The sequence below is a fragment of the Podarcis vaucheri genome (assembly GCF_965113315.1).
Source record: "Podarcis vaucheri genome assembly, chromosome: 1".
Lineage (NCBI taxonomy): Eukaryota > Metazoa > Chordata > Lepidosauria > Squamata > Lacertidae > Podarcis > Podarcis vaucheri.
In genome coordinates, this window is record NC_138759.1 from 112418098 (window position 1) to 112432198 (window position 14101).

The 14101-nt window shown below is 42.6% G+C and overlaps 1 protein-coding gene across 1 annotated transcript in view; it reads right to left on the bottom strand.

The window, feature by feature from the left end:
• Positions 1–4340: 4340 nt before the first annotated feature.
• The window catches only part of LOC309540038 (sodium channel protein type 1 subunit alpha-like), a 46914-nt gene continuing 37153 nt past the window's right edge, over positions 4341–14101 (bottom strand). Inside the window, exons 21-24 of the mRNA XM_082236625.1 lie at positions 12921–13062; positions 10064–10164; positions 9625–9895; positions 4341–8624 (exon numbers count right to left, since the gene is read on the bottom strand). Of these exons, the coding sequence (XP_082092751.1) occupies positions 7465–8624; positions 9625–9895; positions 10064–10164; positions 12921–13062 (1674 nt within the window). The 3' untranslated portion in view covers positions 4341–7464. The remainder of the gene's footprint in view (positions 8625–9624; positions 9896–10063; positions 10165–12920; positions 13063–14101) is intronic.

A 14101-nucleotide genomic window follows, 5' to 3' on the forward strand; every position in this document is an offset into this window, starting at 1 on the left:
TTGAAAGAAGTATATTGGCTCCCAGTACGTTTCCAAACACAATTCAAAGTGTTGGTGCTAACCTTTAAGCCCTAAACGGCCTCGGTCCAGTATACCTGAAGGAGCATCTCCACCCCCATTGTTCTGCCTGGACACTGAGGTCCAGCGCAGAGGGCCTTCTGGCGGTTCCCTCACTGTGAGAAGCCAAGTTACAGGGAACCAGGAAGAGGGCCTTCTCAGTAGTGGCACCCGCACTGTGGTATGCCCTCCCAGCAGATGTCAAAGAGAACAACAACTATCAGACTTTTAGAAGACATCTGGAGGCAGCCCTGTTTAGGGAAGCTTTTAATGTTTGACGGACTACTGTATTTTAATATTTTGTTGGTATAAATAATAAATTGTTGTTGTTGTTGTTAGGATGGCCAGAGCAAGCTTGGCAGCCTCAAATGGCTTGCAAGGACATTTCTCAAGTGTGGCTTTCAGTCAGCTCAGCTATTGGAAGTTGTTTAACAACTGCCATGGCCTTGACCTGTGCCTTTTCCCAGCCACTCCCTGGGATCAAGGCAGCTCCTCAGAAATATATGCCAGGGTTGCTGCCAACATCCTTTTTTGGACGATGCAAGTCAAGAGCTTAGGGGCAGAGTAATGGGAAAGAAGGAAGGAACTAGCAAGAGAATAGGAGTGATGGGGAAGAGGGAAAAGTAGCTGGAAGAAAACAGTGCTCAGGAGAACATTCACTGCCCTAGGAAAGTATTGGCTATCCAATGACTGAAGACAGGGGAACTTTGTAATGGCATTTGTGTGGGTAATGAATCTAATCTTCTCCATGTAAAACAAGCTGACAATGACTGTTCATGACATTTTAAGACAACAGAGACACAAAATGAATCTGCATTATGATAAAAATTATTAGCTTTATTCTTTTGGCTTGTTAGTAATGTAGTTTGATAGTTATTTATGCTAAAATAGTCTTCTACATGCAGTTCATCAATATAGATTACTAGTCAATAGCAAAAGTAAAAGAGTAAGTTTCGCTTTTTCCCTCTGTAAGAAACCGACAAAACAAAACAGAAAATGTCCTGATAACGATTTGATTCTAGTATTACTGTTTTGTTCTTGTGGAAGGAGGAGATGAAATTACAGACTGTGGGCTCCATGCAGGACAGTTCAAATACAGCACGGATAAAAAATGAGTTATCTATGAAGAAATACTGCAACAGATGGAGTAGTTGATAAATTATAAGATCAAAATGTCTGATCAAAGCAATGTCAGGAGGAAAAAACCAATCATTTACTCTTTTTGTCAGTTACAAAGATCAGGCGATTCAGAGGCAAGTGAACATGGTCCCCTTGTAACGTGAAATTATTTCATCTACAACTTTGTTCAATTTTTCTCCTTACATGACCCACTGAAGAAGAGGTAACAAGGGGACGGGTAAGGAAGAAGTCAAACTTGTTTGCACCTGTTAAATGTTGTACTGTGGTGATATAAAACAAATGCTCTAATACATACATACATACATAAATAAATAAATTAGAAAGTGATTATTGCAGTCACAAATCCTATTATAACTGCAAACTGGCAACATAAAGCAAGGTGACTTTGAGAATATAAAAACGTTATATAAATGTATATTCTTAAATCAATTAAGGCTGCCATCCACACTTAGACAGGAGCATGTCCAGCTGAAAACAAAAGGGACTTGCTTCTGAGTAGACATGTAAAGTATTGCAATTGTTTACAGCACATCTTTATAGAAACGATTTTGCAGCACATGACGGTCATTAAAAAGGACACTTTTAAGCGGCATCAGGTTGTTGCTAACTTAAAACAAAACTCTTGTCTCTACAATGGATTGATTTCTGCCACTGATGCATGATTTCCTATGCTAGGACACAGGAAAGAGTACCAGAATACAATCTTCTTCTGAAAGCCCTGTGCAAGGCTGTATGTAGTCTATACCAGCTCTAGATGCTGCACAAAATCAAACCTAAATTCTGTAACCAGTATATACTGCAGAACTTCATTGCCTTTGCACATGTCAACCACACTTCAAAGAAGGGTATTTTAGAAGGATTTGGGATTTTTCTTTTTGCAAAAGACTGGAGAAGCAGTAGGCACAGAGGGAAAGAGGCAGGGAATGGCAAAGCATGACAACTTATATATCTGGGCCTCCAGATATTGTCAAACTGCCATCAGCCTCAGCCAGGATAGCCAAGAGTCAGGGATGATGGGAGTTGCTGTCGACTGACATCTGGAGGGTCACAGGTTCTCCAGCTCCTGGTTTATATTACCTGTAAGGAATACAGGTAAGGCTGCCACCTGATTAAAGAAATATTCAGCCAACTGTAAATTTTATTAGTGAAGTAATGAAGTGATCACATTTGCGTGTGACTAAAGCAATAGGCCCAAAGCAAAACACATACATTTGCTTTTAGAAGAGGCCTGCAAGGTATGTGGTTTGTAAGAGAGGCATTCCCTTCTGTGTGACAGTGAATGGGGAAAGCTTCTTCTAAGGCGGTGCTTGCCATCTCCATTTTGGGAGATTATTTGTAAATTACAGTAAAATAAAGTAAATTTGCCAACTGATTAACTGCAGGCACTTGTTGATGAAAATGTTTTAAAGCAAAAAAGCAAAAGATGTGGCATGTTGGCCCATAAGAAAACAAACAAACAAACTCCACAGTATGGCAATGCCTTTATTGGGCCAACCAAAATATCACAGTAAGGAAGCTCTCCAGAACTCTTCATTGGGTAGGAGCGGGAGAAGAGAAAATCTGACTTGCTGTTAAAGCTATAAAGTCTGCATTGTTGTGGACCCTGGGAAGAGGTAGCAAACTTCATAGATAAGGCTCTCCAAGGTGCCATGCAGGTTGCAAGTTACACCCAGGGATGCTGGGATGAAGAAACACAGTCAGATTCACCATTTCTTTTTCTTTTGGAAAATATGCAAACAGCTGTTCTCTAGATCTGTCGATCAGCTAACAGGTTCATATTATAGACCCGGGGTGCAGGGAATAAGCATCACCTAAGAGACAGCCAAATAAGGCACTGAAGCTCCACTCTCTGGCCATATTAAATCCACAACAACCGTTGCACCCCCACAATCCAGTGGACTATTTGGTTTTCAACAAGAGAGAAGGGTGGGGAGAGAAAAAGGTGAGGTCCTCAGAACACCTGGCTTTGACCGCAGTATCAGAGAGGATGCTTCCACTACAAACCCACACTTGCACAGAATACACACAGCCCTTGCTTTATTATCCAGCTGATAATGTCATAGAAAAGAACGTTAACAGCTGCTGGAAGATTGCACACTAAACAGAAGGCTCACATTTCTTGCAGTAAATGCTACCTGTGTTAAGGCAATCATTCCTCTCTCTTTTTTTTTCATAAACAAATGCTATTTTTCAAAAGCCAAGGATTTATTCAAAAGGGCAAGCAGTGATACACACAGTCAGTTTTGCACAGGAAAGAATATGGTTGTTTCAGGACAAAGCTAAGCAGCTACATATTTGAATATTCCCTCCAGTGCAGGGCACTACAGAACAATGGAGGCCAAATTTTGTCTTGGCTTGTGGCTCCCCCTGGCTACAATTTCATATCCTGGAGGGATTTAACATTTGGTTAGGATTCTTGGCTACGTTTGTCCGAAGCATAGCAATATAAGGCAAGTATAAAATTACCAACTGGTCCAGTTTAGTGGATGAATTGTGGAATGTACTGGTTAAAATGCAATGTTTCATGATAAAAGAGGGGAGAGGAAGGGGAGGGGAAATCCACCCAACTACCCTAAAGTGTGTAGCAAAATTTTTAGCTGCACTAATGCAACTTTATCCTGGCATTTCAATCTGCAAATAGCTGAAGTGATGCAACCCTGAAACCTGATGTTAGGCTTCTCTTTTTGGATATTAGCAATTTTCCCCCTCTATGCATGAGCTATAGAGTAGAGCATGGCTACATGCAAATCTCTTATGTGTACGTGAGAGAGAATCAGGGTAAACTAACTTACCAAGCCTCAACGCCTAGGGCTTGCCGATCAAAAGGTCGGCGGTTCGAATCCCCGCGGCGGGGTGCGCTCCCGCTGTTCGGTCCCAGCGCCTGCCCACCTAGCAGTTCGAAAGCACCCCTGGGTGCAAGTAGATAAATAGGTACCGCTTACCAGCGGGAAGGTAAACGGCGTTCCGTGTGCGGCTCTGGCTCGCCAGAGCAGCGATGTCACGCTGGCCACGTGACCCGGAAGTGTCCTCGGACAGCGCTGGCCCCCGGCCAATAAATGTGAGATGGGCGCACAAACCCCACAGTCTGTCAAGACTGGCCCGTTCGGGCAGGGGTACCTTTACCTTTACCTTTTAACTTACCAAGTAAGCCATGCTAGTCTATTGCAGGAAATACACATAAGATTCTTGTGATGCCAAAAAAATAAAAAATAAAAATGAAATGAAACACTTTGTAAATCAGTTAGTCTTTTAATGGTGCCATTATTAAACTTCATTTTTGTTTTTGCCAAATCAATTTTGTAAGTTAAATCAATGTAAGTTAAAGAATATTTTTTTAAAAAAAGAAATCTAACCAAAACGACTACTGGACAAATATAAGCTACATGGACTGTGTAGATATTAAGTGCAGTTTTGAAAGCAAGCTTCCACCTATATTTTGCCATGGTCAATCATGTTATGCATGCATGTGCCTAGTTTCTGAGATAGAACCTAGGCACGTGCATACCTGGGGAGAGCATATTCCATGCCATATTTTAGAATATGCATAGCCCTATTCAGGCATTCAAACTGAGGCTTAAACATGTGGAAAAAGGGAGTGTGGTAGCTCCACACCCATCACTCTCCAGGTGTTCAGGGGTAATGGTTTTCACAAAGTAAGCCTCCTGTCCTTCTGCAGGCTCACACACATTTCAGAACCTTGAAAACCAGGGTTCAAAAATGTACAAGAATTTCCACCAGCATAGGAGGCTCCCCCACCGCAGACAGTTGCATTTAAACATGTGGGGAAAAATGGGGACAAAGCTAGCACACTCATTAAACACTCCTCACATGTTAAAGCCTTGTGATAAAGGCCTGAATAGGATGTATATGTATTCTGGGTTGATTCTGCCAATGGCATCCTTCTATCCTTAGGGAGGAGAAGTGTGGAAATTTCATACTCTGATCTACCATGTGGCTTTACCATATTTCACAGCAATTCCTGGAACCATTCTTCATCTGAAGAAGGAAAATATCACCTCAGCATTCCCTCTCTAGTATAAATGTGCATGCATGTGCGCACACACAAACCAAAATTACATCAGAATACAGTGGTACCTCGGGTTAAGTACTTAATTCATTCCGGAGGTCTGTTCTTAACCTGAAGCACCACTTTAGCTAATGTGGTCTGCCACAGCTGCCGCGCCGCCAGAGCACGATTTCTGTTCTTACCCTGAAGCACTATTTCTGGGTTAGCAGAGTCTGTAACCTGAAGTGTATTTAACCTGAAGCGCATGTAACCCGAGGTACCACTGTAGTAGAGCTGGAGGAAGGGGAATTGGCCCAACTAGCCTACCCCAGCCAATGGTCAGCGATGCTGAGAGCCACAGTTCAACAGCATCTGGAATGCACCAAGTTGGCGAATGCTAGGCCCAAACCATGAGAATCTCTCAGGAGCAGCCATTGAAGTTTTCGGAATTGACCAAACTAAACGATTTTGGAAAGGGGAAGCGACAGAGGGATCCTTAGAACTACCAGGTGAAAACAGTGCCTGGTGGCTTTCGATATTACTATCTCACCTCTTTAAGGGCACTGAGCAAGTTTCAGGCAATTTAAATAAGCCAATGGCCTTATCTGTGAGATGCACTGGTTCCTTTCAAAGCGGAGGAGCAGCAGCCAGCGAAGCAGTTCAGTAGGCAGAATTACTGGTTAATTCTGCAGAGCAAGGGTGAATTCCTATCCTCAGCTGTAAGTGCCAGGAAACAGCAAGCATAACAGCCAACACCATGGAAGTGGACAGTTGCAGTCTAGCAGCCCCACCAAAATCAGAGAGCACATGCCTTTATGGTGTTGGCCGCAATGCCTCAAGTTTCCCCCCAGGGATTATGGGTGAGGGTTGCACCCCTGTAGCAGCTGCTGGCTCTCCCTGGAGAACCACTTCATAGGCCACTTCTGCCTGGATTGGACCTTCCTTTGCAAAGATGCTTGTGCTTCCTCTCCAGCCTGCCAAGTGTTGGCTGATGCCATTCTCAGCTACTGCTTTCCACTTGGGCTTTTCTCCTGCCTTGCATTTCCTCCTCACTGCCCCTTCTGATTCCTTGTGTTGAGGAGCTGAGCACCTGTCGGTTGTTCAGAGGAGTCGCTCTCAGCTTTTCTTTTCACGCTGGAATTTTGAATTGTTCACCCTCCTGTTTCTTTTCTCACAATGGAGCTCTCTGGAGTAGACTAAGGTAGGCCAGATCAGGATTTGAATTTATTTCATAGAATCACAAAATTGTAGAGCTGGACTCGACCCATTAGGGTCACCTAGTTCAAGCTCCTGCACTGCAGGAATCTTTTGCCCAACGTGGGGCAAAAATTAATTTTTTTTAGCAGTGGCCATTATTTGTTCTTGAGCCAGAATTTGGGGACTGCATGGATTGTGTGTGGGTGTGTGGGGTGTAACTTTTAACTAAACTTGTCCTTTTCTGCATATCTACAAAGGCAGTTTGATTTTGAAGCCCTATGCCATGTCTATGCAAGCACAGCCGATGCTTAACTTAATATCTAAACGGAACCTGGCACATACACAACAACATCCTTTAACCATGTTGACACTTCTTCCTTTCTTCTGACTGTTCCGCCTACCCGACATGCCTCTTTAGAACGCCATCTCTTTGCAGCGGACCCAGGGTTTTCTGCTAAATGCTTGTATTGGACTACACCCACAATGAGTAGAAGTCCAAAATATCACATCCATATCCTAAGTTATAAAGGGTGGTGTGTTGGTGGGGGGGGGGGAGGGAATGCATGTAAACAAATATATGAGAGAGAGCACCTCGCTCCTTTGCTCAACATATAATTAAACAGTGATTTGTAAACAGAAAAATGGCGGCACCAAGAGAAATTTGTCAAACAGGACACATGTGGCGACTGGGATGCACACAGTGGATACAATTACTTCAGCAGTGGTGGGTATTTTTTTTGTTTTGTTATGATAGACACAATTATGGACGTGTCCTGACAGTTTGTAGCTATTTTGCACATCCATCTCCATCCGCGCCTCTTGGTTTGAAGCACAGCATTGTCCTCACAAGTCTGCTACCCTACTATACAGCCAACAATAAGATGACGATTGCCTTATTTATGTTCAACGCTGGCCTTGGGTGCACAAGTGTACTATGTTGGATAACTGTAGAAACAGGCAGTTTGGCATAAACTTCCAGCACAGTCCCTATCAGTTATCAGTGGTAACTTCCTTATGCTGTAAACAAATTTGCTATAGACAGGATCACACGCTCACTTTCGTTTTTACTTTTTGCTCTCCTTGTCATCTTTGTTTTTTTCTTCTTTTTCTGACTTTTCTTGTTCGTATTTGTCTGGCTTTGTCACACTGTCATATGAAGGTGGTGACGTGGTGGAGGAGTTCCTCTTCCTCGTTTCCAGGGGCAAGTTCAAACTCAACTTATCAGCGTCCATTTTGTTTTTGCCTTTGTCATATATGAATGAAGGTTCACGCACCGGGTTTGAGGCACGGTACCGCCTGTAGGCTCGCTGGATGACTTTAGCGGACTCCAGCTCCAGTTTCCGCCTCAGAGTAGTTGTAATGGGTTCGTAGGAGACTTTGGAAGGGTTGGCAGCCATAAACCGATCTTCCATTTGTACACGGAGAGCATCCATTTCATCACTTTCGCCCAAGACACGTTTCGTGAAAGCAAACAAGATGTCAAGGCAGTGAATTCTGTCGCCGCTGACGATGGGAAGATCCATTGCAATAAGCTGGAGGTGGTTTGGCTTTGGTATTAAAAGAGGCGGCTCCAGAGAAGCTGCAAAATCAAAGAGTTTGCAGTACTCTATAAATTGGGTTGCATCCGGATCAAACTTTTCCCAGACCTCATAGAACATCTCAAAATCATCTTCGCCTAAAGGCTCAGCGCTTTCTTCTGTGGCAACGCTGAAGTTCTCCAGAATGACAGCAATGTACATGTTGACTACAACCAGAAATGAGATGATAATGTAGCTGACAAAGAAGAAAATCCCAACGGAAGGATTGCCGCAGTCTCCTTTGGTTGTGCTTCCCGGGTGGACTTTTTCAGGGTCACAGTCTGGTGCATTGCTGTTGAGAATGGGAGCCAGCAAGCGATCCCAGCCCCCAGAGGTGGTGATTTGAAAGAGGCAGATCATGCTGTTGGCAAATGTTTCAAAGTTGAACATGTCATCAACCCCAGCTTCCTTTTTCACATAGGCAAACTGGGACATTCCAAATATAGCATAGATGAACATGACCAGGAAAAGGAGGAGGCCGATGTTAAACAAGGCAGGGAGAGACATCATCAAGGCAAAAAGCAGAGTGCGGATCCCTTTAGCACCCTTGATGAGACGCAGGATGCGACCTATCCTGGCAAGTCGGATCACTCGGAACAAGGTGGGCGACACAAAGTATTTTTCAATGAGTTTGGACAGGAAAAGACCTGTTTTAAAAAATAGGGCAAACCATTTTATAATATTACACATTAATGTAATACACAATCACATCATTTTCAATCAGGGGCTTCAGTGTGAGGTGGAAATGGCAAATCACTATCCCCATGTTTTGTTTTTTACCTGGAATTGGCTCTAGTTCACATATTGTAGTTATTTTCTGACTCAACTGTCCTGTGAAAGGTCAAGGAGAGAATGCTAGGCTAGGCTGACATTGGGAGGTCTACAGCTCCTGCCGTCACTGAGATCATTAATTTTCTCTGTGTATACTATGGGATGGATTCAAAAATTCTATCCTGCTCACAGGATGTCCATGCTAGATGAAGGGGGTATGGGTAATTTTGCTGAAATTCTCCCCTGTGGCCACTGAACATCTGCTCTTCAGATCTGTAAGGCAGGGGAACTGCAGGGGAACAGACAAACATGGTCCCCTATTTCTGCCAGTAGGAGCTCAAAGTCCCCTCCACAAACAGAGGAAGGAAGGCCTTGTAAGCCACCTTGGAAGGTTTTATGTCCTGAAAAGTAGGATATAAATAATAGTGATTTATGAAATAATACTCCTTTTTGAAAGCTGCCTAACCTGGTGGTTATCACTGCACCTGACAGGTACAAAGTTCATTGTTATCTGTATGAAGAAATGTTTTTATTTTGCCCATTCTGACCCTGCTGCCAATCAATTTCATTGGGTGCCCCTGAAGTATCATGAGAGGAGTTGACATAGGTTTTTCTTCATACAATTTCTGACCCCACTAAATTGAATCCCCTGCATCTACAAAGTCTCAAGTACTTATAAAAGACCTCTATGTACAATGTTAAAACAATTCGCCATGCATGCTGCAATGTAGACTTTGTAGTCTCAAGTGGAGAAAAAGGGAATTAAGTGGGTACCAGCAGCATTTACAACAGTTTATGACAAATCTCCAAAATTATTTCTTTAGCTGACCCTTTTCTTAACTTATATCCATCCTTTCAGCCCCAAATATTTCTTACCTATAATAGAGATAATGACGACCACAAAATCAAATATATTCCAACCAATAGTGAAATAATAATAGCGGAGTGCAATCAATTTCAGGAGAAACTCCCCAGTGAAAAGGATGATGAAAATCACATTGATCCAGTACAAAGTGTCTTCCACAGAGGGGTCCTGGTTATCTGTTTCTACCATCATGGTGATCATGTTGAGACAGATGAGAACCATGATCCCGATGTCAAAGGCTTGCTTGGTTACGAAATCAAAAACAAAGCCTTGGAATTTATTCTGCAGAAACAAGACAGAGAGAAGTAAGACAGCAAAAGGGTGTGGTGTCATTTCATGGGCAAGGGAAAGCTGTTTTTCTCGGTGGACTTGCTTTTTAAACTTCAATGAAAGCTTTTGCCTGATTAATGCAATTTTAGTTTTTTTTAAAAAGATACAAGACATTCTTACTGCTGGCCTGGGTATCGGTTTCTGTGGTTTCTTGGACCCCAGCTTTTTCATTGCATTGTAATATTTCTTCTGTTCTTCTGTAAGAAAAATGTCTTGTCCTCCTAAGTAAAGGAATTAAAGAAAACCACTGGTTACAACCATAACTTTAGACTCATGAATACACACTTGGTCACTGTACTCCATGCATTGATAACCTTGAGGCTGGATTACTGCAATGTGCTCTATGTGGGGCTGCCCCGGAAGCTCCAGCAGGTGAAAACTACAAAAGCTAAACTGCTGATGGGAGCAGATGCCAGACAGCTTGTGACACATCTGCTAAAACATCTGCACTGACTGCCCATGTGGTCATGGGCCAGCTTCAAATTCCAAGGTTCTTGCATTAATACACAAAACCCTGAACAACTTGGGTCCAGGATACCTTAAGGACCCTGAGCCCTAATATCCCAGCTTCATCACTGAGAGCATCTGCAGGAGTGCTGCCTGTTGTTCCCCATCTTACAGAGGCCCAACTGACTTCAAACAGAAGTCAGGAATTTAGTGTCACTGTCCAGATGTTGTGGAACACTCTTTCATTAGAGATATGGCAGGCCCCTTCACTTTTGACTTTCATGCATTTCTTGAAGACTTTTTTATGTTGGTAGGCCTTTGCACCTGTTTAAACTGATTAGCTGGTCACTTTAATGATTATTTGACTTTTTAAAATAGTGCTTTATGTTTAATTGTTGTACACCACTCTGATATTTTATGACACATTTTTAATACATATATAAATGGTTAAACCCCATTTATTTCAAGTAGATGTGCAAGTGCATGACTTCTCCATGGGTATATTTTAACCACAAAACTTTGGGCAGGATTCACCTAACAAGCCCTGTGTGGAAACTCTGTGTAAGGACTTCTGCTTGCACTATGGGCTTTCCGCCCCTCTCCCTGTGCCCCTCAGATTGGCTCTGGAGTGCCTAAGAACTCCCAGAACGGACTATGGGAGGAAAGGGGGATGCATCATTCTGTCTCAAAAGCTGATATGCTCATGTAGATGGAACATCAGCATTTAATTCCATCCATAAAGATTAACCCTGCAACATTCACCTGCCCAGTCTACCAGTGTAGGCATTATTTTGCATTCCTGTAGGGTTTGTTTTAAAGAGGAAAATGAAAATATTTGATGCGGATCATTATTTGATGAATACCCTTTGTTCCCTAAGTGGTGGAATATCCTCGAAAGAAGCCGTTTATTGGCTTCAGTTAACTCCTTCTTGAATTGAATTACTTCTGGTACTTGCTTAGTGGTGGTTTTTGGTACATACGCTTTACGTTTCAATTTAATTTATTTTCATCTTCCATAGGTCACTGCAAATTGTATTAGAGGATACTGACAGCTTGCATACAGTGCAGAATGTTGATTTAATTGCACTGCTGTTGTATCAGTTGACCTCCAGCAGAAGGAATAGTAATTCTATCAACAGTTTGGATTGGATCAAAATATTCCCTCTTCCTGAGATGGAAGCAGCTTCCTTAGAAGGAAAGAGTTTCTGTCAGAGAAAAACTCGTTCCAATGAAATTCCTTCTATTCAAGAAATGGAATCCCTGATGCTCCCAAAGAAAATATAGTGGTGGTTTATGGGAGGGAAGGACTGAATAGAGAACAACGAGATCCATAAAAAATCATATATATCTGTAACTAACTAATCAACTTCAGAGCCATGATGCTTGGAGTTCCTATCCCTTCTCCCCATACATACCAGAATGTGAAGCTCTCTGCCCAATTGGGGGCAAAGGGCTTGAGTAAGTTGTGGCACCTCAGCTCCAGGTATTCCTGGATGAGGAAAATTATCTACAGCCAAGTCAGTCAAGCTTCAGGTATGGTTATGAAATGGAGACTGCCTTGGTCACCTGGATGGATGATCTATGTAGGACAATGGGGAGTGTGTTCCTGTTGGTTCTGCGGTCCTCTCTATGACTTTCGATACCACCATCATGCTATCCTTCTAGACCTTATGGTGGGAATAGGAGACACAGTTTTACAGTGATTCTGGACTTTCTTGGAGGGGCAGCTTCAGAAGGAAGTGCTAGGGGACACCTGTTTGATACCTTGGCCTTTGGTCTATGGTGTCTCTCAGGGTTCCATCTTCTTCCCCAAGCTGTATGTACACAAAACCACAGGGGGAGGATGTCTGGGTTTTGAGATCACCAATATGCTGATGACACCCAACTCTATCTCTCTTTTTCCTTCCTACTTAATTCCTTCTAAAGTCAAGTAACCTGGTCAAGTTCTAAAGCAGTGTTTGTTGCTGCTAATGGATAACGTGAGGTGCACTCAGGAACTCCATTTGCCTTATGGTTTACGCTCATTTATACATTTGTAAGAGATGCTGGAAAAGAGCAAATGTCTCATTGCAAACTTGCCAATCAGGTTTTACACTGTAACAAAAAGTTCAGCTGACCATTCGGAAAACTGAATATTGGTGTAAATTAAGTAACACACCAGTCATACTGTATAAGCACCTCCAAATCCTATGACAGTAAGAAAACATAGTGCTGGTTCTTGAATGGTATGCAACTATGACATTTTGACTGCAGTGGTACCTCAGGTTAAGTACTTAATTCGTTCCGGAGGTCTGTTCTTAACCTGAAACTGTTCTTAACCTGAAGCACCACTTTAGCTAATGGGGCCTCTGCTGCCGCCGCGCCGCCGGAGGACGATTTCTGTTCTCATCCTGAAGCAAAGTTCTTAACCCGAGGTACTATTTCTGGGTTAGCGGAGTCTGTAACCTGAAGCGTATGTAACCCGAGGTACCACTGTATTTTCTGTGAAACACAGCTCACTGTGTGAAGTAGAAATGAATAATCTGGACACTTATCTTCTTTTTTTGCTGGTTGAAATTATCAATGATGACACCAATGAAAAGATTCAACGTGAAGAATGAACCAAAAATGATGAAGATGACGAAGTAAAGATACATGTACAGGTTGGCCTCATATTTGGGCTGTTTATCCAACTATAATGCAAGGAAACATAAAAATAGATCAGTGCCCAATGGGCTGCATAGATTATCTTCGAAAAACACGTAGGTGCTTGCTTAAACACCAATACCAAGGAAATAAGAGTAAGCATATAAATGCCTGTAGAAAATACATAAGGCCAGTTCACAAAACTAGAGCATATTTAAACAAAACCCAATGTTCCCTATAGATACTGAAAAATGTTCTATAGAATGGCCTTGGTCTTGCAATTGCTTCATCAGAACCACAGTTTGGATTAGTTTATTCCCATGTTTCGTTGGCTATTTAAATTAGGGATACATTTGTTTCTAAGAGTTAATGGTACAGTAGGACTTGAATCCCTGACATGTCCAGATAGGGCTGGAAAAGACCCCGGTCTGAAATATTGGAGGGCTGCTTCCAATACTGATCCAGATGAACTAATGGTCTTATGGTACTTTGCAGCCTCTTATGTTCCCAGGTTTGGGCCTCCGGTACATGAGTGCTTGCTCCCACTCTCCCTTAGCTGTCACTAAGGAGAGGCGGGGGGAAGAGAATAGAAACAATGACTTAAGTGAGGGAGAAAATAAAAGGGAAAGTAAGGTCAAACAGGAGGCAGAGCTGCTCAAATCACTTTCCTAACCAAGCCGGAAACAGACTTAAGATTAATTTGTCAGTGGGCAAATTTGTCAGTGGGTCAGTTAATGAGAGTGGGGTGGGAACTAACACTGTAAACGTAGTAAGAAAGACATAAGACTAGCTTGGGATGAAAATGGCCACAATTTTATTGACAGCAGATGTAAACTGGATTTGGCATAGGCCATTGAGTCTGTGTCCCGTAACAGCAAACCTGATTGCTGTCTGATATCACCATCAGGCTTAATCCTGGTGAAAGGATTTATGCCGATCTAATGGAGAAATCCCACTAGGATGCCATTTAGGGATGTCCTATGGCATGTTGGCCCCCATCTGAGATTTCGGACAGAACCCAAACCTTGGACCCCTTTAGTAGGGTACCCTGAATTGTTCCCAGATTTGGGGCTAACCAAGGCAAAA